The sequence below is a fragment of the Felis catus genome, chromosome D3 (assembly GCF_018350175.1).
Source record: "Felis catus isolate Fca126 chromosome D3, F.catus_Fca126_mat1.0, whole genome shotgun sequence".
Classification (NCBI taxonomy): Eukaryota; Metazoa; Chordata; class Mammalia; order Carnivora; family Felidae; genus Felis; species Felis catus.
In genome coordinates this window covers 33,926,683-33,954,456 of record NC_058379.1, presented here as the reverse complement: position 1 = coordinate 33,954,456, position 27,774 = coordinate 33,926,683, and the positions used below count along the sequence as shown (strand labels likewise).

The following is a 27,774-nucleotide window of genomic DNA, read 5'->3' as shown; positions in this document are numbered from 1 at the left end:
TGGGGGGTGTGTGTGTGTATGGAATATTACTCAGCGGTAAAAAGGAATGAAATCTTGTCATTTGCACAGACATGGATGGAGCTAGAGAGTATTATGTTAAGCAAAATAAGTCTGTCAGAGAAAGAAAAATACCATATGATTTCGCTCATGTGCAGGATTTAAGAAACAAAATAAGTGAGCAAAGGGGAAAAAAAGAGAGAGGCAAACCAGGAAAGGGACTCTTAGCCACAGAGAACAAACCGACGGTTACCAGAGGGGAGGTGGGTGGGGGGATGGGTGAAATAGGTGATGGGGATTAAGGAGGGCACTTGTGAGGTGCACCGGGTGTTGTATGGAAGTGAAGAATCCCTATGCTGTACAGCTGAAACTAATATTACACTGTGTGTTAACTGAGTTTAAATACAAACTTCACACAGATCAACAAGTGCAGTAGTGGCCACGTGCTGGCCATGGGCTCAGGTTAGGTAAGAAGGAATCTCTCTCAGCTCTCCCATCTTGGGACTCCCAGGCTGCTCTCACATCTCCTGCTTAGAGAAAAGATCTGACAGGACCTCCCTACGTTGGAGGGATTCGAGTGAGAATTCGGGTTCCCGAGACTGCCAATTCTTCATTGCTAAGACCAAATGTCCACCTTTCAGGGAAATCTTACAATCATCCAGACCATTTCATTTTATAAGTCATGACACTTTTTCTTTTTGCTTTACCTCTCTCTCTCTCTCTCATTCACAAAACTCACTGCCAGCCTCTCTTTAAAAACTGGAGTGAGTAGAAAAAAGGAAAACTAAGAAGTTCTTATTTTTGTCAGAGATTCCTAGGCAAACTGTTATTTAGTAAACACAGATGTTAGCTGTAGCATCGAGTGAACGTTCCCAAAGTGTAATGTCAGCTATAAACCACATCCATCGACTTTTTCTTTACTTCTATCCACCCACCCCCACCCCGAGTTTAGATTGGGGGGAAAGGGGAAATTATGCATGGAAATACAGTAACTACCTCTGAATACTCCATGAAAAAACAACAGAGAAGCTACTATTGGGGTCCATGAGTTCGCTTATCATTTTCTGCTTACTGGGAGGGCTGATGGTCCACAAAGAATTTGAGTTTCCTTCCAGTTCTGCTACAGTTATGTCTTCTTTTTCATAATTTTCCAGAAATTGCATAGCACCCTGTATGCGCACAAATACACATGCATAAATAGATCATGTATATGGTGATGTACAAATAAAAATTTTTCAAAAATGTTTATTTAGTTTTGAGAGAGAGACACAGCGCAAGCAGGGGAGGGGCAGAGAGAGAGGGAGACAGAATCTGAAGCAGGCTCCAGGCTCTGAGCTGTCAGCACAGAGCCCGACGTGGGGCTCGAACCCACCAACCTTGAGATCATAACCTGAACCGAAGTTGGACGCCCAACGGACTGATCCACCCATGTGCCCCCTGTGGTGATGTACAAATAAAGTGATTACTGTTCTTTGTAACTGGCTACATGAAGGGGAATTCTTAGTAAGGAAGGGCAATTTTTACAGTGCATGGTCTTCATGCTCAATTGCACTATTCTGTTCCCCTCCCCACAGGGATGGGCAGCCCGAGTGCCACAGAGCAATCTTGGTGATGTTGCCGCACCAATACAGCTATGGGATCATCCCAACTCATCAATAAAGAAAAGACAAATGACTTGGTGTCATTTTCCTCCCCATTAAGAAGGAAATGTATCAACTATTGGGGTGTTCCCTCTCACCACCCAGTCAAATTTAATCCACCCACAATATCCTGGTCCTGTCTTCACAGCTGCACATTCCTCAAGATTGGTTTTGGCAGTGTGCATTAGAGGCTGATAATTTTATAAAGGAGATAAGCATCGGTGTGCCTAATCATTTTCTTTAAATACAAAGTATTATTTGTAAAGCAAATTTTAATTCTGAAAGCTCGATTTATCATGTGATTAAAAGTTTGTAAGGTAGGGAAGAGAATACATCAGCCGCAACTTCACCACCAGGGCATCACCGCTGTGATATATGGTAGGAAATGTAGATTTCATTTGTTTTAATTTAAAAAATAGGAATGTGTGTCCTTTTTCACTTAGGTTTTATCTTGAGAAATGTTCACGCCACGCAGAGTCTCTGCAATGACTATTTTGTATTATGAAAGACGCTGCTCGGAAAATATTCAGAAGACATAGCATGTAAATAAAATGAAAAGTGGTGGTCCCCTTCTCCCACGCCGACCGCCCTAGGGCAGCCAGTGCCTATCGAATTCACTTGATACATTTGCCATAACTTATTTAACCGGTCCCTAGTTACGAAGCCCTCAGTGGCTTCCAGCTTTTGCTAATGCAGAGAATGCCAGCACAAGCAAGGCCTGCATAGAGCTTTTCCAACATTTTGAATGACTCCCTTGATATAGATTCTCAGATTAGACCTACCCATCAAAGGGGTCAGTATCTACTACAATTAAAAAAAAAATTAAAAATATGAAAGAGGACCTACATCTGTTAAGCTTACATTAAAATGTCCCGAATTACAATTACGTTTATTAACACATATCCAATGATACGGACATAATGGCTCAGAGTATCGAAGGGGCCCGTGGCCAGAAATGCGCTGCGGACCCCTGGTAACCCCTGAAAAGTCCCTCCCACCACCACAGGCCATGACAGAGGAGTGAACAAAATGACAAGCAGTGAGCTCACCTTTCGTCTAGAAAGGTCTTCACAGAGATCTACTACATGCATTTACTTACAGTGTCCCTAGAAAAAGCTTTCATAAATTTATTAAACTTGGGCTGATCCATAACTTTCAACTGGCTCTGCTGTGCACTCATTGTGAAAATAGGCTGAAAAACAAAGAAACAAGGTGCCGTTAGCCCTCCAAGGCCCGTCTCTGCATCTGGGTTCAAAGAACAATATTTCCGCCGTGTTATCGCCCCCCCGGGTACCCGAGGGCAGCTGGCCTCAGAGATCTCTTTTTGAAGTGATTACCCAACCAGAACAAAACGATTCTTTCACTGTCCTCGGTGCTTTACTTATCTCATACATCACGTATTCGCTGACCAGCCGAAATGTAGGGAGGAATCTGGAGCACCAAAGCTAACTCCACATCCTGTGGCTGTTTATTGGGAAAGGCGCCGGCAGGTGAGTGAGCCCTGGGGGAGGGGCACAGCGGTTACCTGGTACCCTCCCAGGGTGATTGTGACCGAGACGTCCAGGGGCTGGTTGATGACCCCCGCCACAGATTTGATCAAGGACATGAAGAGAAGGGGAAACCAGACAATGCAGATGAGCAGAACGATGATCATGCCTCCCATGCCATACTTCACCACTTTCTTCTTCTTCTGCCCCCGGGGCTGCGGGTATCTCTGCAACAGAGGGGTCACACCGGGCTCAGGCTTCTGGCCCCGAGAAGCAGGCGGGGTCTGGGTCGGGGAGGAGGGGTGCGCGCTCTTGCCGCGGGACCCGACTGAGTCCTGATTCTGCTCAGTTCGTTCAGGTCACTCTAGGAAATTAAGTAGTGATGTGAAGCTCTAAGGAGCACCCAACACGTCCCCACGGTGGTGCCACGAGGGACCAGCGGGACCCGAGGGACTTTCTCCTTAAAACTGTGTTGGTTTTGGCTGGTGATGAACCTATGGATCAAATACTGCTGAACAAAGCCTCTGATTTCAAGGGATCATGTGGGAGAAAGACATTTTACTGCAAATTCCTGAATATTCCAAAGTTGTGCCTATCAACCACCTGCTCTTGGTGGGTGGAAAAAGTTTTTCACTTCATTCATGACACACGTTGTCAGAAGGCAGTGTGGTTCAAGCCCTGCAATAAGATCTATACGATCAGAAGAGCCCTCTCTCTCGGCCGCCAGGACTCCACGCGGGTCCTCAGCGGGGGCCGTGCTGAACAGCAGGAAGTGGGGGTGGTGGCAGAAGTGTGCGTCACGTGAGGGACCTGCTCTCTCCTACAAAAGCAGTGCGTTTGGGAGGGATGGGATCACTTCCATCAGCTTTGTTAGGGACCCACCAAGCACTGCTCCTAAGCAAGGCGCAAGGAGCCAGCTTTGCTGTCCGGAATCAAAAGGGCTTCAGATATGCACGTGTAATCCTTGCTTAAATGTTGCTTCTCCGTGACCTTTTTGCCTTCCAGGGTCAGCCCCTGAAGCTGGGCTGCACACACAATATGGGGGTTACCCCCACTCCCCAGCCTGGCTGTGAGATTTATCCTGGGGGGCACAATCCCTCAGGAGGCAGCCATTCATTTCACTAGAGGTGAGGTAAGGAAAACTCATCCACATTCTGCCTGCAGGCGCTGAGCTCATGTGACAAGCGACCAACAAGGACAGAGGTCTGGGAGCCAGCACTGCTACAATGGCTCTATGGGCCCTGGCCGTCCGTGATTGCTGAAGTCAGGCCTGGAAGTATAGAGCGGGGGCTGGACGGGGGTGCACGGGAGCCAGTATGGGCAGCATTATGGATTCTGTGCTCAGGAGATAGTGCCTCTCAGTGGCTGTGCTCCGAGTTAGGACACGATGTTCAGATCCAGCACTGTATTTCGGTATCTTTGCGCTGGAATTTGAGGCCACTGATTACAATTTTCTATTGCGAAAAAAAAACTGCAGTATTGGAGAATTTCAGATATATATTCACACACACACAGGCTTGCTTTTCCATCTTTTTCTCCGGGAGGCAAGTTGAGACAAGCGGCCTCTCATCCTCACGCAGGAGCGCTCAGGCACAAGGTGGCGAAGTGTTTTGTTGGTTCAAGACTTTTCTCTGCTAAGAACAGCCTAGGTCTCTTCTGACTGTAGTGGTGCCATATCGGTTCCTCTCCTGGAGGCCACCCTTTAAGGCTCGCTGCTAAAATCCCCAGAACCTCCCCCTCCGCTCTCCCCCTTCTCCTGCTCAGCCCCGGGGCAGGACAGGGCCAGCACCTCTGGACCTCTCTCTAACTCTGAGGCTACTTCCCCCTTCACCTTTCAAAGGGACCGTCCCCTTCCTGTCCTGCACTGCCTGTCACCCCTTTCCTGGGTAAGTCAATGCTCTTCTGGGTCTCCCAGTTTGCATAACCTTCCAGGCTACATTTCCAATCAGCTTCCTAAAATGTTTTGGGACGTGGCTGCCTGGAAACCATTGGAAACGAGGACTGGGACCGAGTGGCCTGCATTTGTGAGTGCTCCTATGCCAACACTCTGCCTTTTAGGAAATTGTTCTGGCTTCATAAAGTGTGTTCATAAAGCCCCTGGAACACAGCACATTCGACTTGGAAGAATCCCCAAGAAAAGTTACTTAATTTTTTTCTTTTAGCATTTATTTATTTTTGAGAGACAGAGTACGAGCAGGGGAGGGGAAGAGAGAGAGGGAGACACAGAATTTGAAGCAAGCTGCAGGCTCCGAGCCGTCGGCACAGAGCCCGACACGGGGCCCGAACTCACAAACCGCCAGATCATGACCTGAGCCGAAGTCGGACACTCAACCGAATGAGCCACCCAGGTGCCCCAAGAAAATTTACTTTTAAAAGCAGCTTACTCTTCTGCTTTATACTGGACAAGAGACGGTCACTGGTAACGTTTCTGCCTCTGACGGGACGGAGTAAAAACGCGTGCCAGCTTCGCCTGGACTCCCCTGACACTGACCTCCCACACACCTAAGTTCCTTAGCAAATTGTACTACGTGTGATTTAAAAGGCTCTTATTCTGAAATAGCCAGCGACTGAGCATAAGATAGAAGTATATATTTAAGTAGAGGTGATGCATGTATCACCAAAGTGATACATTGAAATGAGGCTTTTTATTTCTTGAAGATAAAATGACAACAATAATCGTAAACCCTTTGTGGGGAGGAATGCTTCGTGTTCTAGGGCACAGCAAACCCTGTCCTTCACAAGGACGATGGGCGATGGCTGTGACTTCCTCACTATAGTATTAAGAAGGTTGTCGGGGCGCCTGGGTGGCTCAGTCGGTTAAGTGCCTGACTTCTGCTCAGGTCATGATCTCAGGGTTCCTGGGTTCCAGCCCCGTATTGGGCTCTGTGCTGACAGCTCGGAGCCTGGAGCCTGCTTCAGATTCTGTGTCTCCCTCTCTCTCTCTCTGCCCCTCCCCCGCTCACGCTCTGGCTCTTCCTCTCTCTCAAAAATGAATAAACATTAAAAAAAAAAACTTGAAAAAAAAAAAGATGGTTGTCACCTGTTGGCTCAAAGGCAGTGAAAAGCTTGTAAGAGCTAACAAATGGGGCAGACACAGCTGCTCCCATGAAAGGTGGCCCTGTATCGATGTGGGACAGTAACGTGCCCTCTGATTCAGAAACCCCCACCTGAGGACTCCCCTCCCATTCATCCAGAGGAAGTAGGATCTCACGGTTTCCAGTGCTCAGTGGACAGGCTCTGGGTTTTAGGATGCCGTCCTTCCCTCCTGCTGTCAACAGATAAGTTCGTCTACTTCATGCGGAAGCCAGGCTGTGTGGCGTGCAGTCGGCTCACCACATCTTTCCCCAGCTTCCCGTAGGATGGCCACTCCTCTTTGCCACTACTCACTTATTCACCCACGCCTCTGGTCCCACGCTTCCCGAGGCCCCCCACCCAGACCTTTATCCTTTGGCTTCGCTACTAAGAATTTTTCTTTTTCTTTTTTTCTACTGTTCTTTTCCTTACCATCTACAGAGGTTCAGATCCTCTCTATTCCGAAATTATCTTCTCCACTTGCCTGTCTCTTGAACCGCTTCTCTCTCGGGCCTTTCTCTGGCCCGTGTCTGCTCCCTCTGGAACAGCAGCCACAGGATGACCCCGGGCAAGTCCGTCCAGCGACATGCAGCCCAAACTGCCGACCCGCCGAATTGTGAGCAAAGAAAATGGTTGTGATTTTTTTAAGTTTATTTATTTTGCGAGACAGAGCACGAGCAGGGGAGGAGCAGAGAGAGCAGGGGACAGAGGACCTGAAGTGGGCTCTGTGCTGAGAGCAGGGAGCCCAATGTGGGGCTTGAACCCACGTGACCTGAGCCGAAGTCAGAGGCTCAACCAACTGAGCCACGCAAGTGCCCCCAAAAAGGTGGTTATTTTTAAACCACTAAGTTTGATGTAGTTTGATAAGCAGCAATAGACAACTGATATGATAAACCGCTGAATGAATAGATCTAGGACCCACGCTTCCCAGCACAGAGGTTTCAGGATGTAAATTCTCCTCTGTGTGACGGTGTAGATGTGGACACCTCTGGGCAGCAGCCACCTCCTGAGGCGGCCAGTCCGTGATGGGGTAGCTTAGACTGTTAGGAAGTTCGTCAGATGCCACTGAAGCTTACTAGAGCTTTTGCCAACCTGTCTCCACTCTGTTATCTCGCGTCTTCTAGACAAATTCAAACTTCCCCCCTATTTCCCACTATTTCAAATAGTTAAAAGCGGCTATTGTCTTTGCCTCCTTCCATTTGTTTTTCTACTTCCGACAGAACGATTCTTGGTTCTTCCCGCTTTTCTTCATCGGTCACGATTTCTGGACGCTTCATCGCCATGACTGTTACCTTCAAAGTCCCTTTGGTAGAATATCTGCCATATTCTGTCATTTTATCAGCTTCTCTGCTCCTTACGAATGAGGACAAGCTAGCAGATTTTAAGTTTACCGCCAGCCCTGTCTCCTTTACTCTCACAAACCCCACAAATACGGAGCCGCAGGTCAGTGGGACCCGTGATTATGAAACTGGAACTCCAAGAAGCAGCAGCAGAACAGACTAGAAATTATATACACTGGAGGGAACTTTTTCAAGGAGGGTATTATCAAGAAGAGAAAAAAAAAAGGGATACTTTCTACCACCTCAGCCAATGCTTGTTGAGCCATTTCCACTGCTGTTATGACTCCCGTTTCCGACGTTAAGCTTTTGCAAAAAATCCAATAAATAACAGTAATTGTAACCGTATTCAAACTTTAATATTCAACCTAACAGAATAAGCAAATATTTGCACTTCGATTTCCTTTGCACAAGGAAGTTATGTTGTCCCGTCGCTCATCAAAGAGTGAATCAGAGGGTGAGCCTGAGTCCAAGCCACCTGACCCCACTTTTCTCCATCCTACCACATTCCCTTCTGCTCCCAAATGAGCCATTTAAGAATTATGGGGTCACAGAGCAATATATCATTTCTTCTTTTAAAAACAACTACAATATAGGCTGGCCAAAAGAAGAACACATCTGGATACCATTGCTGACTAAGGCAGCAGTGAGTCCAAAATTCCCAAGTCCACCGGGGTGGAAACCAATGGGACAGTCACAGGTCCTCACCATTTTTGTCCCCTGCCTCCATGTATTTGGCCACAAAGCTTGCAGAGATTCACATGAATCCTATACCCAGCCTGGATGGGAGGGAGACGAAAAGGGGTAAGGCATTTTTATTGGCTTACTTTTTCAGACTCCCGCCAACACTTCAGGATGAATATGTGAGCGTAGATGTCCTCCACACAGATCCAGCTGGAGAGGCTCAAGGTCGTGTCTGTCCACACCCAGTCCATCACAGCCCTCAGCTCAGTCAGAAAGGGAACGAGGCGGAACCTGCCAGAAACCACATCTTGCTAGAGAGGCAGTTGTGGGGTGGCCCCCGTCATCCTCCCAACCCCGGGAGCTCATGTAGTTCCTTATTGTTTTAGCCCCTATGACTTGGGAAAAATTCCCAAGGTGACACTTATGGTAAAATTAACTTGGGATACAACTGCTTCTCATCTTAAGTCAACGTATGAATTAGTATTTTCCATTCTTTTTTCTATTTTTTTCTTTTTGCTGATGGTCTTAACATATTAGGATTGCCTTTTAAATAAGTTTGAAGGTATTCTCTCCAATGTCTCTCATCAAAGTCTTGTGGTTTTCATTGCCCAGACCTTTTCATTTCTTTGGTTAAATTTATTTCTAAGTATTTCATTGTTTTTTGGTGCTATTATGAATGGGATAGTTTTCTTTATTTTTTCTTTTCTGATGTTTTGTTTTTAGCGTATGGAAACACCATTGATTTCTGCATGTTGGTTTTATATCCTGCAACTTTACGATGAATTCGTTGATTACTTACAACTGTGTTTCGGTTGATTCTTTAGGATTTTCTACATTTAAGGTAATATCTTCTGCAAAAAGACCCATCATTTTACATTTTAAAACGTGTATGTGTTGGGGCGCCTGGGTGGCACAGTCGGTTAAGCGTCCGACTTCAGCCAGGTCACGATCTCGCGGCCCGTGAGTTCGAGCCCCGCGTCAGGCTCTGGGCTGATGGCTCAGAGCCTGGAGCCTGTTTCTGATTCTGTGTCTCCCTCTCTCTCTGCCCCTCCCCCGTTCATGCTCTGTCTCTCTCTGTCCCAAAAATAAATAAACGTTGAAAAAAAAATTTTTTTAAACGTGTATGTGTTTATGTTATGAGAATCTGTCGGTCGCGGGATTATTGAGTCCTGGGGTTTTGCTGTTGAATGAGCTAGGAAAAGTTGTACACCTGATACGTGAAAGCTGAGGGGAGACGAGAGATGTCAGAGGGAGCAGGACATGGGGTTGGGGGCACACAATAGACTTAGTAGATGGTGGACTGCGTAGCTGCCTCAGGTTAATAAGATTCTGGCCTTACGTTCTCATATTTGGGAATGGGTTGGCGTGGGCTCCTCTCTGGCCTAGGAACTATTCCCTGTTTCTTGACTAACACAGAGCTTCTCCCAGCTGGAGACCTAGGTTCACCCTAGGCTCTTCAGAACAGCTTGGGTTATACTCGGAAATTCTCCCCTAGGCCACTCAGCTCTGCCAAGTGAACACTAATCCAGCCCATTGAAGAAATATCAGGCCATACACAGAGAACACCACTAAGTGACTGACCGAGCACACTCAACACCTCTTCTGTGACTAAGTCACCTGTCGCCAGGTCTGGTACAACCAAGGAGCCAGCGGTGCCATGAGCAGCCTCACCTTCCGGGCTGTGGTATGATCTTCATTGGAACAGAGAGGAGATACTACCAACGAAATTCTTACACGGAAGAGCCGATAGGCCTTGTCTGGTAGCTAACTTACTACCAGGGACAAGCAAGTCATGTGGCATTCAGGTTGACGTTAGATGGAATAAATGGCCCTCTTCAACGGAGGAACTCATTGTATACGCAAAATTCTGAGGGGATCTTCAAATAGTACAAATGCCGAATTTCTGTTCCATTGTGCCCAGAAATACATTAATACCTAAGGATTGTGTATCCCTGGTTTTCATCCTGAAATGTTAGCACAGTAATTATGCAGGATCCAGTAATAGAAAATTAACCCATGTGGATAATTCTAGAACTCTATGCTGACCAGGTGTGTGGCAACTACACCTAGAAAGGCTATTTCAAGAGGTGTATCTGTCTTTTGCCAAAAGTCATAAGAGTTCTGTGATGATCTAAATTGCCCCATCAGCCTTTTTTCACCTTCCTGTTTCTTCCCAAGGAAACAAGTGCCTTTCTACTGCCAGCCTCCCCTTTGTGAGTGACTGTGACAACACAGAGTGTCCTTCCTTACCCTTGAAACAAGAAGAGGTTGACATAATTGTAGCTCTTGGTGAGGAAGTTTCCAAGGACTCGCGTTGGGTAGCCACAACGGATTTGGTAGGCAGACAACCCAAAGTAAACACATTTCACAAAGTACCAAAGCTGAGCAACCAGGTTCTGGCTGAATTTCCTAAAGCGCAAAAACATAAAAGTGAAATAATGGAATATTCTTCTGGTATAAGAGCATACCAGTTTAGGATTCAAAAAAAAAAAAAAAAGTCGAATCGCCCCTCTGGCATGTAGAGCCAGTTCAGTCAGTTGTAAGTAATTCTCTGCACCTAGTAGTAGATCACTTCGAAGGCAAACAGCAGGGTAAGAAAGTCTCATAATTAAAAACAATTCTACAAATGGTGCCTCCAATGTGTTAGTGCATAATTCAGTTGTTTAGGCCATGAATAAACTAATTTCTTTTTAAGCGAATTTACTAATGAACATTTTCTCACAATGTGAAAGATGCTGCTACCGTGATCCAAATTAAAGTTCATCAAAAAGATGTATTTTTTTTTTTTTTTACTTCAAAGGACCTGTAATTTGGAAGATGTAGGAGGAGGTATCCTGAGGAATGAATCCCCCCCTTTTTTGCTATCCATCTATAAAGGCAGGTCGTGGATTAACAAAGTTTCCACACCCTTGGTTCCAGTTGTGTTTATAACCTATTGCTTTTGTTCCTTAAGCCATCATGCTCAAGACGTCTGTCTTCATTTGAAGACTTTCCCAAGCTCTGAAAATCTATGATTCCATGATCTAACATTCTTTTCTCCAATGACATCTTCAGCAGTTGAAATGGTGGTCCCTTTTGCCAAGACTTCTGTACCATCTTCCCTGTGTTTAAAGTTAAGAGCAACACTTAAAGCTTCCTCTTTATTCCTCTTTATTTTATGTTTCAGATTCGTCGTCTTAACTTTTAATTCTGACATTAGAAGAAGACATGTGTTATTTTTTTTTTTTTAACTGAAAATACTATTTAGTTGACCAGATCTAAGAACCAGCCGGGGATGCACTGGCCCATGTATCTCAGGGACCTAGGGACCTCTACGTGGATCTCAACAACTGGAAATCTTAAAAGTATTTCTTAGAAGTGTCTTCCCCTGTAGAGAAACCAGCTTTGGTATTTCAGGTCCTAATGTGTTAAATACACTTGACCATGATCTAGCACTTGACAAGTTATTAATAAACATATCAGAACTTTACAGAGAGCCAATATCAAGTATTCCTTCCCTCTCCCTTTCTAGGGACTGTCTCTATTGGTGTAATAGTAAGAAAGAACATTCTTTCAGCTTTCCAGGGAAATGTCCTTGGATTTTACAAATAATTTATATGAAAACTGCCTGAGGAAAAATTGTTATCTATCAAAATAATAATCAAAATTACAAAACTGTGGGGCGCCTAGGTGGTTGAGTTGGTTGAGCGTCCGACTTCGGCTTTGGTCATGATCTCACAGCTTGTGAGTTCAAGCCCCACGTCGGGCTCTGTGCTGACAGCTCAGAGCCTGGGGCCTGCTTCGGATTCTGTGTCTCCCTCTCTCTCTGCCTCTAACCCACTCGCATCCTGTCTCTGTCTCTCTTAAAAATAAATAAACATTAAAAAAAAAGTTATAAAACTGTGTTGTCTTCTATCCCTTATAAAAGGACCAACCCATGTTGTGATGAGTACTGGGTGTTGTATGTAAATTTCAAAATCACTAAATCATACATTTGAAACTAATATTACACTGTATGTTATGCTAACTAACTGGAATTTAAATAAAAACTTGAAAAAATAAATGAACATTTCCCTTCCTTCAACCTTAAAGTGAATCAACTTGGAAGAAGTTAATCAGTGGTTCCTGAAGTAATCCTGTTATATCTAATAGGAACATTAAGGTTGTCCCACAGTGAAGGACTTTTTCTTTTGGTGGTCTCTCCATGCTTTATTACTAGCAGCTGGAGTTATGCCTTACTCACCAATCTGTCCCCCACGGCACCAGCCACACAGCACTTTGTAGACTATAGGCAACCACTGAAAGTTTGTGGACTAAATAAATCACGTGCCCACACACAGAAAAAATCACTTATCAGATGAATTATTTAAAATATTGGAGCTTCCTGATGCTGAATATTATAACTGGTAGCCATAATTTTTTTTCTGTGTAGTTTCAACTCCTAATCTGTTCCTTCTCTTATTCTTTTCCTGTTTTGAAAAGGATTTATATAACATAACTATTAATGACTGCTTTCTTTTGCACAGTAATGAGTAAAATTTTTAGCAACAATACCTGGAGGAGGAAAAATGAATCTGGGATGTTAACAAGTGATGGCAGCATGGCTTGAAATGACATGAAATTATATTGTCACTGACATGCTGGCAATGTAGACTCAAGGCTCACCAATCCTAATATATCTTGAATTAAATGTCCAAAAATAAAGATAGGGTAATCCATTGCACTAGGAATGACCATTAGGTGAGGCTCAAAAGTGAGATCCAATGAGACAGAAATGATCTCTGTGGCCATTTTTTTTTTTTTTGGTAATATTTATAGAAGCTTTATTTGTAATTGCCAAAGAACTATAAACAACCCCAATGTCCTTCAACTTTTGTATATTTAAACACTCTTTGGTACATTTACATGATAGAATACTACTGACCAACAAAAAATAAAGTACTGATACATGCAACAACATGGATGAATGTCAAATATATTATGCCAAGTGAAAAAAGCCAACCTTAAAAGCCATAGGATGTGTGACCCATTTAAGTGACATTCTGAGAAAGGCAAAATTGTAGGGACAGAAAATGGATGTACCAGAAGCTAGAGGTGAAGGATAAGCCTCTGTCTATAAAGGGCATAGGAGATTTTATATATAACATTATATAATATATATAATATAATTATACTAATTATACTAATATAACATTATATTAGTCTTAGGTGTGCAGCTATGGGCATAGTGTTAGTATTTATCATAGTGCCTCAATCTCTGGAATCCCATCATGTGGTCCTTCCCAGATGGGGATAGGTCTCTGCTTTATTCACGTTAGTGTTATGCCCCTTTTCACCTGGTCTACTGCCCTGGACATAGCAGGTACTCAATAAATGAGAAACTGAGTTGAAGTTTTCATTATTCAGGTATTATAACAAACATTCCAGCTCTATTCGGTTTGCAAGGTATTGTTGCTTAATCCCCAGAACCTGTGAATATATTACCTTTCATTTTTTAAAAAAAAGTTTTTGAGAGATTCATTTTTGAGAGACAGAACATGAGTAGGGGAGGGGCAGAGAGACAAGGAGACACAGAATCTGAGGCAGGCTCCAGGCTCTGAGCTGTCAGCACAGAGCCCGATGTGGGGCTCAAGCTCACGAACTGTGAGATGATGACCTGAGCTAAAGTAGGACACTTAACCAACTGAGCCACCCAGGAGCCCCTGTTAACTTTCAAAGAAAAAGAAGGCTTTATAGTAGAGATTAGATTAAGGACCTTGAAGTAGGGAGATCGCCTAGGTTATCCAGGTGGGCTGATTCTAATCAATGAGCTCTTAATGGAAGAAATCTTTCTCAGCTGCGGTCAGAGGGAACCATGATGGTGGAGGAAGGGAAAGAGTGAAGTAATGAGAAGAGGACTCCACTCACTGATGTTGGCTTTGAAGACTGAGGCCGGGCCATGAGCCAAGGAAGGCTAGCACCTCGAGAAGCTAGAAAAGGCGAGGAAAGGGATTCTCCCCTAGAGCCTTTAGAAAGGAATGCAGCCCTGCCTACCCCTTGATTTTAGTCCAGCGTAAGATGATCAATTCATTCTGTTTTAAGCCCTAAGTTTGTGGCAATTTGTTACAGCATCAATTGGAAACTCATACCAGCAGGAATAATCCAACTATTTGGTAATTTGATCCTGCTGAAGGATTCTCCATGGCTTCTCCATTGCCCTATTTCTGGAAACACCAGTCTCTATGAACTTTTCTATCAGGACATGGCAACATCCATGCTCTGGAACTCTGTTCTGGGGATGGAAAAATAAAATCCTTTTCACAACTGCACAACGAATTGTAGGTTGTATTATTTCAAGAAATCTGCTTGGTAGTGAGCACCCCCCCATGGGAGGTGGGGTGTAGCATACAGTAGGGTCAAGAGGTCTGTGATTGGGATCTGGTCTCACCACTAGCCAACTGAGTGACTTTGGGGACACCACTCTTCTGTATGGGTTTTACCTATCTTCATCTGTGAAGTTAGCAGGTCTAGAAAGCTTTTTAAGGTCCCTTTCATCTCTGAAATTAAGAGTTTCTAGGAAGGCTGGTGGAGAATGCCCATTGATGCTCTTAAATGTCACAGAAATAACATTCATCATCTAACTACCATGGCTTTTGAATGTGGTCTACTTCTCTGAGTTGATATGTATATAGAATTATTTATAGAGAAAAGCGCATTTATTTCACTTTAAAGACTAACAAATAAGATCCACAATGTCCTTGCAAAGTATTTTAACAAAATACTAGTCTTTTAACAAAAAGCTTGCCTTAATCTGAATTATTTTTATCAGCTGAGATATGTTTACTCTCCCCATACGCACTATAGTGTGAAGGACTTATTTGGCTGCTGGTATTTTTCTGGGTAACAATTCTTTATTGACTTAGTTTTACTTCAGACTCATGGGAAATATCCTAACTCCATTTTTGCTTTTACAATATTTGCATTGTCACCAAAATCAAAAGGTCACAGCCTAACCATCCAGGTGAGAGTAGACAGGTAGCTGAAGCATTGTCAGGAGAGAGTTGAATTTCCTCGTTAAGAATGCCATTTGAGTCAAGTTATGAACCACATAAGTGAGAGCAGGTTTCATTACTTTCTAGTCACTCTTCGGAAAATGGCATTGGCCAGCCAGATTGCCATGTTATTCACAAGGCTTGGCCAGGAATGACCCTTGAGGTATGATAAAAAGATCAGCTTCTTGTAAAACATGAAGACTTTTAATGATATGTTCATTAAAAAGACCATTCCTATTACATTATATGGGTGCTTCCATGTCCCCTTCTGTTCACCCTTTGTTCCCATAATGTCCTATTTATAGCAGTCTCCCTTGTTTCTCTCTCATTCATTGGCACATCCATTTGTTCATGCGTTTGGCACCGACTCGGTCCCAAGTAGTGTTTCTGGTGGAAGCAACCTGGGAAATCTAAAGGGTGAGGAGGAAGAGTGGGTTGGAGGCAGGAGAGAAGGGCAGTGAACAAGGTCCCATGAGGTGTAGGAGGACATGGCGCCCTCAATATGACTGGACCTTAGAGCTCAGGGAGACAGGGAAAGGCAGCAGACAGCCACCTCCAAGGACCTCACTGGCCCTTTCCCCATTGAACTTTAGGCTGCTCTTTTTATGTCCCACTTTCTCATAGGACATAGTCTGAGAGCCTCTCATTCTCTTAGCAGTGCCTGTAAGACCATCTCTGGTTCATCTCTGTCTACTAAGGGGTAGAGACAATCACAATGGAAAGCCTCTGGTTTTCTCAGATCGCCAAGGTCATCACTTCTCCCACCCTGAAAAACCCGATTTCTATGAATGCGTACGAACGCACAATGAAAATGTGTTTGAGGAATCAGTTCACGTTTTGAGCCACACTGAATTTGATAGTGATGAAGATCTCTAACTTTTCCAACCCGTGGTGCTGTTCGGCCGTGCCTCTGCCTGTACCTGGTGATTTTGTTGTGGTGATGCGTATGGTATGATAACCTCCTGGAACATATTTGTGTTAAAGTGGGAGCGTGCCTCCGGCTTCCACCTTACCTCTCAGTCACACCAGGCAAGATGAAGAACATCCAGAAGTGAATTCCAAACACAAGAATGACCTGGAAAATGACCTTTCCCAGGACGGTCTTCCTGAGGTATAGTGCTCGGTCCACGACCATGGTTCCAAACTGAATTAGGACCATCACCAAAAAAGGCCCAGGGACCTGGTCCTCTGACAGCGAAGAGGTGATGTCAGCTGCTGCTGAGTGTTTCTGGGAAGGAAACAACAGGTTTAGGCATGAGTGGCACTTCACAGGACAGCATCGCTCTTACTCGTTAGAAGTGTGGTGGCCTTCACCCCCCAACCTACCCCAAAGGCCCAGAAGCCAAAGACGATGATGACAAAGTCAACAGTGTCAGCCAGGAACATGAGCACATACACATCGGTCACAGCACTGTAGTCTGGATGGATGAGGTTGTAGAAGAACTGTCTGATGGGCACATATATTTGCAAAGTCCTGCAAAACAGAGACCCCAGCGCTTGCTTCAGGAGGGGCAGGATGGGAGGGATGACCGGGTATTTCCATCATTCCATTCCTCCGTATCCCTCTCTCCCAGCAGGTCACACCTCCCTTTTCAGCCCCAGCAGAGCACGGTGTGGGGTGGGGAAGCTTCTGCTCTAATGGCAAGTGCAGACACATTCAAGTGCCTTCCTTGGCACTCTGCCTCCTTGTGCTGATGAGACCACAGGCCTCCTCTGTTGTTCAAAGCACAAGAGAATGGTCGAAAGCCCCAGAAATGAGGTGTTGGGTTTGTCACCTGATTCAATTACTCCCTGCCTGTGAGCCCCTGAGCATGCTACTTACTTCTCTGTGTTTTTGTTTCCTCTGTTGTAAAACCCCACAGGGCTGGGGTGAGAATTAGATGGGACTACATAATGGTGCTTAGACCTGGAGTCTGACCTGAGCACCCTGTACACATTAGGTAGCCCTGCTCCTCCCCTTTATGGGTCCTGTGCCCCTTCTGATTCCTACATAGTGCCCTGGGCTTTTGACTACACCTTGTTCTGTCCAGCCTCTGCTCTGTCTTCCCTATTTTCTGGGTTCTGCCTTCAATTCAAGGCCATGTTCACGTTGGATGGCCCTCCTGGTCTCAGAGGCCACATTCAAGGCCAGCCTTGCCGAACCTCCTCCATTCCCATTGCTTGTCTGCTGCCTGTCAAGGTCCCTGGCACTGGAGGAGGGGCTCATGCATTTTGCTGGAGACCAGCTGTGTGCCAGTGAACCTCAGTTTCCCCTCTCCAGGATGAGAGTGTTTCTCTAACCTTCCAACTTTGACATCATACACCTCTCAGTCTAGGTGGGATTTAGCATGATGATGCTTGGAAATACATACTGTGAATCCTTGAAATTATTTATTCTATTCAAATAAGAAAACTATGTTTATAAATGTAATGGATATAAAAATGAATCACACTGAGAAGTGATTTTTAAAAACAATACATTACCTCACACAAAAAGACAGGAAAATAACATGTTGGTGAGGAAGTGGAGAGAAGGGAACCCTCGTGCACCGTTGGTGGGAATGCAAATTGGTGCAGTCACTGTGGAAAACAGTATGAAGTCTCCCCTCCAAAATTAAAAAATAGAACTATAATATGATACAGCAATTCTACTTCTGGGCATTTATCTGAAGGAAATGAAAACACTAACTCAAAAAGATCTCTGCACACCAGGTTCAGTGCAGCATTATTTATCATAGCCAACTCATGGCCCCCAAGTGTCCCTCAATGGATGAATGGATAAAAAAAATGTGTGTGTGTGTTTGCACAGTGGTATATAATGAAGTATATATATTATTGGGATGAATACACACACACACACACACACACACACACACACACGGAACAAGCCTGAGAAAGTCAAATAACATATGATATCACTAATACGTGGAATCTAAAAAAAAAAAAAAAAAGAAGAACCCACACTCAGAGATACAGAGAACAAATAGGTGATTGTCATGAAGGAGGGTTGGGCAAAAGGGTGAAGGGGGTCAAAGCATACAAAGTTCCAGTTATAAAGTTAGTCCTGGGTGCACAGCATGGTGACTGCAGTTAATAATCCTGCACTTTACATTTCATTAAAAAAATTTTTTTTAAGTTTATTTTGAGAGACAGAGAGAGCAGAGGAGGGGCAGAGAAGAGAGGGAGAGAGAGAAACCCAAGCAGGCTCCGTGCTGTCAGCAAGGAGCCCGATGTGGGGCCTGAACTCATGAGCCGTGAGATCATGACCTGAGCCAAAACCAAGAGTCAGACGCTTAACCCACTGAGCCACCCAGGTGCCCCGTGTACTTCACATTACAAAGCTGCTAGGAGAGTAAATCTTAAAAGGTCTCATCATAAGAAAAAATCTGTAACTACAGGTGGTGATGAATGTTGACTATTGTGATCATCCCACAACGTATACATCTATCAAATCATTATATTGTATGCCTGAACTTAATTTATATGTCAATTACATCTCCATTAAGAACAATACAATAACAAGTCATTTTCTTATGCCTTAAGCAGATGATGTTTGTGATATGAAAGGTAACTTCGCTGCTCTGCACCCCTGGTTTATATGAAATAATTGATATCAGCTCCCTGACCCTAAAATAAAACACCCCACACCAAGTGTCTTCGTGGACTCACTTCTTTATGGTAAATGCTTTTGCTTTGATTAAATGTTCTTGAAGCTTTTCCATATAAAGTTCCCTTTTACTTTTCTGCTTGATGCTCAAAACACTGCTTCCTTTTTGACTGCTGTTTCGGGTGCTTGTGCTGCCTAGAGACAGAAAAAAACCAAGATGTGCTGAGTTACAGGTTTGTTGACATAAACACCACAGAAGCCCCTGGAACCCACAGAGCAGAGGATGGCTTGAAGCAGATTGAGAGGGTGACTATATATGATGGACTGTAAGAATAGTGACTGGGGATTTGCAATCTGCAGTTTCAACTCTGCCTCCACAGTGAAATGTATTTGGGTTTCTACACCCAACACTGGCTCCTTCTGGGGTTGTTAGGCCATCTTTTTTTTTTTAAGTTTATTTATTTATTTTGAGGGAGAGAGAGAGAGAGAGAGAGAGAGAGAGAGAGAGCTCAAGCAGGGGTGGGGCGGAGAAAGGGCACAAGAGAGAATCCTGAGCAGGCTCCATTCTACCAGTGCAGAGCCTGACATGGGGCTCAAACCCATGAACCCAGAGATCAAGACCTGAGCCGAAACCAAGAGTTGGATGCTTAACAGACTGAGCCACCCAGGCGCCCCTGTTATATGATCTTTATTCCAGGAAGAAATAGATTGGAAGAATAGTTTTTATCGTGCTAAACGGGGTCCCAGGTTGTGGGTTTTCCAGATTGGGTCCATGCCCCATGCCTTTTTCATGTCCAGATTTCTCTAACTGTGAAACGAATATGGATGACTGCTGGTGCCTGCCTGAAAAGTGTATTCTGAAGATGAATACACGGGTGTTTGGAAAGGTTCAGGCAGGAGCACTATAAATACAAAAACCCAATTTCTCCAAGAGTGGAAACTGGAGAGCTTATCTATCTGCTGATAATACCCAACTATTTAGTTAGAAATTAACTAGCTTAGGGAATAAATAGGTGGCTTTGCTAAAAGTTTCCACTGATAAAATCTAAAAAATATTTTCAAAATAAATTGTGATTTATAGCATTCTGGACACACCCTGAAATATCTCATATCTCTGGATATGATTTAAAAACTAGCATGTGCCCAGCACTTACTATACGAGGCAGTGTGCTGGCCACTTTTCATAACGACCCCACATCCTCGTCCTGGGAAGGAATCAGATGTTTTAAAGAACGATATGGCTGCCCCAGGTCACACAGTTGAGCTACGAACTGAACTTGAGCCTGTGATGTCAAAGCACTTTCTTCTCACATCACCACATCTGTCTCCTTGAGAGCACCCCGTAAACGCCCCTGCCCAAGACCCAGACCCACTGGCACCGGAACAACCAGAAAACTCAGAGTTTTTCCAGCCTAAGGAAATCATGCGACAGATACCTCTTTTGGACCTATTGGAAGAAAAGCTGGATCTGGGCGATATCTGGGAGCTACTGCCCGATTGCTTCCTCCGGATGGCCGTGGGCTGCTCCGGGAAGGACACGTGCACCGACTCCGCTGACGCGGCCAGGTTGATGGATTTCAGAGAATCAGAGGAGGCTCTCCTGCCATGACTGAGGGACAGCTCATCATCCGACTCTTCCTTGTCTGTGCCGCTGTCGGTGATGTCATCTTCATCCCATAAGCCGTGGCACTGAGAAAGCATAAGGGACAACTCAGACGGCCATTCCCGGTGAGGTAGCATCGCATCCCCCACGATTAGAAAGCCAAATGTGAAATACGGTGACTGTGGCTGTGATATTGCATCATAAAACTGACATATGCTAGATAGTTAGAATTTAAATGTTCTCACAAAAAAGAAAGAAAGAAAAAGAAGGAAGAGAGAAAGAAAGAAAGAAAGAAAGAAAGAAAGAGAAAGAAAGAAAGAAAGAAAGAAAGAAAAGAAAGAAAGAAAGAGGAAGGGAGAGAGGGAGGGAGGGAGGGAGGAAGGAAGGAAGGAAGGAAGGAAGGAAGGAAGGAAGGAAGCAGGGTGGGGGATGGGAGGAAGGGAGGAAAAAAATAATGAAAAAGAAAACAGATATATACGGGAGGCGATGGGAACTAATGAACCCTATGGAGATGATCCTTTCACTGTGTCTACATAAAACACATCACCACAATGTATACGCTTTAACTATATTACAATTATTTTTGTCACTCATACTGCAATAAAGCAGAAAAAGGATTGGAAAATGAAGGGACTCTAGGAAAGCTTATTATCTAGATGTTTATGATAGTCCCAGAGAGCGGGGACGGGCTGGTGCAGGTCGTGAGTTTGGCTAACTAATTGACATGGATGCAGATCATGTCTGGCAGATGGAGTAAAGGCGAAGTTATAATCACTTAACTCGTTCCTGAGGGAAAGCACTTTCTAGAACATATTTCTCTGTGTTTACAAGTAGCATTTTAAATATCAGTGGGGGAATTTAGCCCCACCGTCCATGTTCACCAAACACCTACACTTGAATGCAAATGCTGTGTCTCCCTGAACACGGTAAGCTGTGAACCCCTGCATCACCCACGGCTGGGTCAGGAACAGAGCTGCAAATACTCTACTCAAAAAATGTTGGCCCACATATGAGACAGAGATTGTGATGCACTCTGTAGAGCCTGCATTTTGCTTCAAAGAAATGGGCAAAAGGGGCTGGTAGGACAGCAGGAGGAAGGATAGCAGGAGAGGCTGAGAAAAACCAGGGGTCTTGCTGGTGCAAGAGGTTACCTGGACAGCAAATCCACCTTACAAAGACCTTGCTGCCATTTCTTGAAGCTCCCCAGGGAGCCCACTGCCTCCTGAGTGCCCAGACTGCCAGGCTATGCATTTATTCCCCCGAGGAGCTCACCCAGTCCTCCCTCTGACACATGCTGTAGAGGACAAGAGCTCCAGTCCAATTTGCCAAAATTCAGTTGGTCAAAAAATAACTTGGAGCATGATCAACTCATTAAAAGACAATGTCACCTAAAACACAGATTATTCTTTTATTTTTAATTTTTTAAAGTCTATTTATTTATTTTGAGGTGGGGAGGGGCAGAGAGAAGGGGAGAGAGAAAATCTGAAGCAGGCTTCATGCCCAGTGTGGAGCCTGACGTGGGGCCTGATCCCATAAACCATGAGATCATGATCTGCACCAAAATCAAGAGTCTGACACTTAACTGACTGAGCCACCCAGGCGTCCCTATTCTTAAATATTAATAGGTATATTATTTCAAAAAGAAAAGTCAGTGGATGCATTCTTGAAAACATAACAAACATTCTAGATTTTCCTAATGGGATTTTCCAACTTATACTGATTCCTTTTACATCATTTTTTTTCTTTTAAATCGTTTTAAAAGTTGTTTTCTCTTTGGCCAACATTGGAACATGTTTAGATTCTTTTACTACTTTCATAGTAGTGTATTTGTTAGTGAATTCTTCCAATTATTTATAAGATCTATAGCAATTCATACCAAATAGGATAGTTTTAACCACATTTGAAATTTCCACATAGTTTGAACTGTTTGGTTTCCTAGATTTCCAAAGCTGTAGGGTAGTTTTGTCTCCTTATGAAAAGATTTGTTATTCTAAAAATGATTTTTCGTATCATTAGCCGAAATTTCAGCATAAGAGTGCCTCAAATACATTGACCATAGATATGAAATTTTCTAAGAAACCAGAGTAAGTATATCAATAGGAAACGTCAAAATTTTGTTTATTCTATGTTTTAAATATTCAACTGTAGCTGCTAAACCACTGAAATATTAATGAGAAGGCAGCAAAATGCCTAAAGGTTTATATATACATTTTTGAAATGATGTGAAAAAGGATACAAGTTGCAAGAGAGTTGTGAAGTGACCAAATTTATACAATCATGTCTTTTTTGTTTTAAACGGAGGTGTAGTTGACATACAACATAGTACTACCATGTCTTAAATGCAGAAATTTAAGCTTCAATTTCTAGAACTGAAAACATAATGTTAACACATTTGTTAATATATTCGCAACAAGAATTAGTAAACTGCATGAATTCAGGTAATTTATCAGAAGAACTAGAAAATTCAGGCAAACTCAGTTTTGGCTAAGTGGTTTCCTTGGATAACATACCTTTGCAAGGTTATGCATTTTCTCTAACATAATTCCCACAAATATGGATAATTATGATATGTTCATAATGGAAGTAGAAATATGGGGGAATTCTCTTCCAAGTTTGTTACAGTTTCCCTTATTGAGCCCCATATGCCTTGGCCTCATCGCCAATCGTAATGTTCAGGTTCTCCAGGGGTATCACCCGGGGCTGCAATGATCAACATGACCCGATTAAGTGTTAACGTGCAGTACCTTCAAAATGGACCGATGGAAGAAAAGAGCCAAGAGCTGAATGAGATCATAAAGGACGTAGCCTTCTTTCTTCTCCACTCCTATGATATTCGGTGGGTGGAAAGGTTTATCTTTGTTCAATTCCACGTTCTTGTTCCAGGGAAAGAAGCCAAATTGGAAGAAATACTTGACCACAATTGCCACCTACATGCAGATGATGGAAATAAAAAAAAAAAAATCACTCCTTTTAAGAATGGTTCTATATGAAAAATAGTGATATAAAAGCTAAGAAAAAGATCATTTCACAGTTTTGGTGATAAGATCACACACAATGATGTGGAAAAATAACATTATCATCCGTACATGGACTGCAGATACATCAGAGCCGGCCAGGTTACTCACGGCACCTACTTATGAGTTTTTCTATTTTTCAGGACTTGGCTAGTTTATACTGATTTAATAAGGTTTCATTACTCAGCTATTAAGATATGGTAACGAGGACAAACTTGAACAAAAAGAATTCTATATTTTACATATTGCTTTCATTTGTAATCTTCCTGAGCATCTCAGGCAGTTTTGATGCCTATTTTCATCTTCCTCTGACCTCTTTGTTCTCACCGTTAAAACAAATTTTTTTTAATGTTTTATTTTTCAGAGGCAGAGGGGGTAGAGCGTGAGTGGGGGAGGGGCAGAGACAGAGGGAGACGCAGGTTCTGAAGCAGGCTCCAGGCTCTGCACTGTCAGCAGAGTCCGATGCAGGGCTCGAACCCACGAACCGCGAGCTCATGACCTGTGCCGAAGTCAGATACTTAACCGACTGAGCCACCCAGGTGCCCCTGTTCTCACCGTTTCGTTGCTCCCTGGAAGTTCTCCTCAAGAAGAAATAAAAAGAAATAAAAACTTGCCGGTTGTGGTGACTAGTTAAGGGTACAAATGTTGGGGAGAAGCGGTCTGTGACAAAGACACATGAGAAAATTGACAGGCCTCATCTAAACATCCCTCTGACAGCTGGGTCACCGGGAATTAATTGCAATTCATGCAATTCATCCATAAAAAATATTTTTCGAAGTCCTCTTCCGACCTAGAGTCACTTTACCCTCCTCCCGTCTCTCTCCTTCTTATAGCCAAGCTTCCGCAAAGAACAGTCCTGTGTTTCTGACCATGCTGAGCAGCACTGCCACAAACGGATGCCAGAGCAGATACCTGAAGACTATCTTTGCCTCTTTCCTTCTCACTCGCACCCCCAACCCGTTTGGGTCACTTACTAAAACTCCTCATTTACCCCATTCATCTTCAGCCTCGTGGCCATTGGGTCAGTTCACATCCCATGACCTCTCAGCGACGTTTCAAAAACTTTCATACCAACGGGAGAAAGTCCCGAGCATACACCCTGTTGACATTCCCAAGAGCCTACTACCGTGCTGTCCACTCACGGCCTGCCTCCCAGCCATCACAAGCCATGTGTCATTCTGGGCACACGTCAGAGTGTCTATACCTTTGTTTGACCCTTTGCTTTTTGTCCTTTGATGACCTTACACTCATCCGTTAAGACTCAGTTCTAAGTTGTCTTCTACTGAGAAGATGCTATGATGGCCTCTCTCCACACCACCCAGGCTGCACGAGGCACAGACCATATCCGTATTTCTTGTATGCTCTCTAATGCGGTTTTGTGTTGTACTGTAGGGCAATTCTTTGTTTACATCCTATGTGTTCACCATATTGGTTTGTGAGCCATTGAGAAACAGAAACAACTTTTTTTTTAAAAAGTTTTTTTTATTAAATTTATTGTCCTCTTCTTATGCTTGGCATAGTTCCTGGGTTTTGGTGCATAGTCTAACTTGTAGAGTGAATTAACATCACCTTAATCTTCTACTTCCTCCCTTCTTGGTGTGACAGAGAAAATGGGGAACCCCAATTTAACTTAACTAGGAAGATCTCATTTTATGATGAAATAACGTAAGTAGCTCTTGTTCCCTTCTCTAAATTTTTAGAGAATTTCCTTCTTCCTTCACTTCTACATTAGAAACTCCCTTCCTTCACTTCTAGGTTAGAAATTCCCTCACCTCTGTACAGAGGTGGTACAGAGAATGGACCCATTCCCCAAATAGGGGGTCATTTATGTCCCGGATCACAAAGTTTATGTGATGGAAGTAAGACTTAAAAATGATCATTTTGGCAAGATCGTGACAGACAGTCTACTTAAAGTGATAGCTAGGTAGTTGGCTTTCCACCTTCTATAAGTATTTAAATATATTTAAATAATTACTATGGAAATAAGATACATGATACTTTACACTGATACTTTCGAGATGCTTTGATAAAAGCTTTGCTTTATTTTACTGGTGAATTACCTATAAACCTACAAAATTTCTGGAATCTCAATGTACATCCATCATGAATTCCATCCTTTAAGAAGCAACCACAGTACCAATGTTAGTGAAAACTTTCCTTTATGAGCCAGGTAAGAAAATTCACCTTCTTCAAAGACCTCAGAACACAAAGAACTACAATAACCCAAGGAAAAAAAGGCTATTGAGCCTCCCTTTTAATTCCCAATTTTATCATTGTCATGGGAGTTTGTGACATTGCATATATTTGATGGGGAAGGATAGAAAAACAGGTTCGTATAATTGGGAAGAGTGTCTCCTGTCCCTCACACGTGATGAAAATGAAATGGTAATTTACCCTCGTGTTATTCAGATTTTTAGGTAGGTGCTTATGTGACTTTGTGTTTTTGTGTGTTGAAACTGGCTTTAAGCTTAAAAATGGGAAATATGCATGTTGTATCAAACTATATTCAAATTGCTCACTGTGTTGTTTACTTCAGCATCCATTCACTGGACATCCACTGGCACGAGACACTAATTTCTGCATAAATAACACATTATTTCAGTAGTTCATATCATAGGACAGATGACCAGATTTCAAAAGCCTCCCCCATCACTTGCCAGTTGGGCAGCCTGGGTCAGTTATTTCATCTCGCTAAAGCTGTTTCCTTGTATGTTAAACCAAACGATATTGGTGCCTATCTTGGTGTGGCGTGACCTGTGAAAAGACATGTACAATCACCGGCACTAAATAACTGTTAGTTAATAGTCATTTGCCTATCTAAGAACATCCATTTACTTGAATGTCCTGCGTGAAACTGTCTGGGAGACAGGGCTGGCCTGCCTCGAGTGAATGCCGCAGGCGATTTATTAGCAATTCCCACTCGAGGCTTACCTCTGTGTAGACAATGGCCATCATCCAGAATCGTCTACTGGGCCTGGGCACAGACAGCATGGCCCAGAGGAAGATCAGAATGGGAAGCACAAGGGTGATCATGGAGGCAGAGACCATGTGGTTGAGGATGATCACAAAATAACCCACCATTTCTGAGCGGGCCACCAGAGTGTTGTACATGGCATAGAACAACAGCAAGAACCGGGGTTGGCCAACGTAGAATTTTTCGGACTCTTCCAGCTCGTCATCATGGAACATCCTGTTCAAATAAACAACATGAGAATAAACTCGTCTTCATTTCTCCAAATCACTGATTTCTGCTTTGCATGATCCCTCTTGTCCCTCCCCTCCTTCCCATGTGGCCAAAGTTCTGGCGGAGTCGACCTAATAGCCTACTGGAGGAAGAAATGTGTGCACAAGCGTCTATCACGGATGGCTTTGGCTAGTTCTGTGCTTCACGATGGGAGCACTGAACATTGGGTCTGTTTGCTCTGAATGTCCAGGTGGACGGTTGTCCACGGGAGTTTGTCTACCCACAACTTGCAGAACACCCCCCCCCCCCCCCAGCACTCTTACTTATTTAGCAGCAGCTCGCTGGCCGTCAGCTCGTGAGTCAGGGGTGGTAAGATGCTGGACTCGAGCCTGTCTGAGCGGCTCTCGTCAGGGCTCACAGCCATGCGGCTCTGGCCTGCAGAGTCGTCCCGCGAGCCGAAGGACAGGCGCTCGAAGCTGACCGCCTTGCTGTAGGAGGGAGGCACCTCCACGTCCCCATCCTCGGTGGAGTAGTGCGGCAGCTCGGCATCTGGGGTGAGGCCGGCCTCCGAGCCCTCCGAGGCCTCCTCCGGCCCCAAGTCCGCGGCCTCCTCCCCTCCCTGATCGGCGTCTTTGGCCACCGCCTCGTCATCCTGCTCGGCCTCCACCTCCGCTATGGTTTCCGTGGTCCCCTGGCGCGAGTACAGCATGGTGCACTGCGTGGGCTCGCTGTCGGGAGAGAGGGAGGGCACACACCCCGCTCTTAGCATCCTCCCGATTCTCGAGACACCTTCCCAACACTCCCCAATACAAACGTCAAGGCGGGCGAGAAAATTACCACCCCGTTCCCTCCCCTGCCCCCACCACCCCGCCCCCGACATTCCATCCACCTGCTTTGTTCCTTCAGAGTATTCATGTCTGGTCTGCAGAGACTGCAAACAGCAGCCTCAAAATGCAAAAGCCCACAGTGCACGCACACGGTTGAGACCCTGAACAAGTCACACGACATGGCTCAGACGTTGCTAAAGCCACCTATGCACAGAGGTTGTCTAAATCGTATCAAGATTTGCAGCCATGGTTTCCAGTGTTTCTTTTCAAATGGAGACAGTTAGCATAGCATACCTACCGCTATATTAAAGGATGGGGCCTATGGAGACGAAA

The 27,774-nt window shown here is 44.2% G+C and overlaps 1 protein-coding gene across 4 annotated transcripts in view; it reads right to left on the bottom strand.

Annotated features, from left to right (window-relative positions):
* LOC111557233 (piezo-type mechanosensitive ion channel component 2-like) overlaps positions 1–27,774 on the bottom strand; it is a 44,960-nt gene that overhangs the window by 6,461 nt on the left and 10,725 nt on the right. For 3 of the 4 annotated variants that reach the window (XM_045041425.1, XM_045041427.1, XM_045041426.1), the window contains 12 exons: positions 26,938–27,342; positions 26,362–26,620; positions 23,161–23,343; positions 20,250–20,502; positions 18,876–19,008; positions 16,554–16,701; positions 16,241–16,455; positions 10,468–10,626; positions 8,361–8,508; positions 3,163–3,351; positions 2,737–2,829; positions 994–1,166 (listed from right to left, as the gene is read on the bottom strand). In XM_045041425.1, coding sequence (XP_044897360.1) covers positions 994–1,166; positions 2,737–2,829; positions 3,163–3,351; positions 8,361–8,508; positions 10,468–10,626; positions 16,241–16,455; positions 16,554–16,701; positions 18,876–19,008; positions 20,250–20,502; positions 23,161–23,343; positions 26,362–26,620; positions 26,938–27,342 — 2,358 coding nt within the window. The remainder of the gene's footprint in view (positions 1–993; positions 1,167–2,736; positions 2,830–3,162; positions 3,352–8,360; positions 8,509–10,467; positions 10,627–16,240; positions 16,456–16,553; positions 16,702–18,875; positions 19,009–20,249; positions 20,503–23,160; positions 23,344–26,361; positions 26,621–26,937; positions 27,343–27,774) is intronic. The other variant, XR_006587860.1, reaches the window with a different exon arrangement.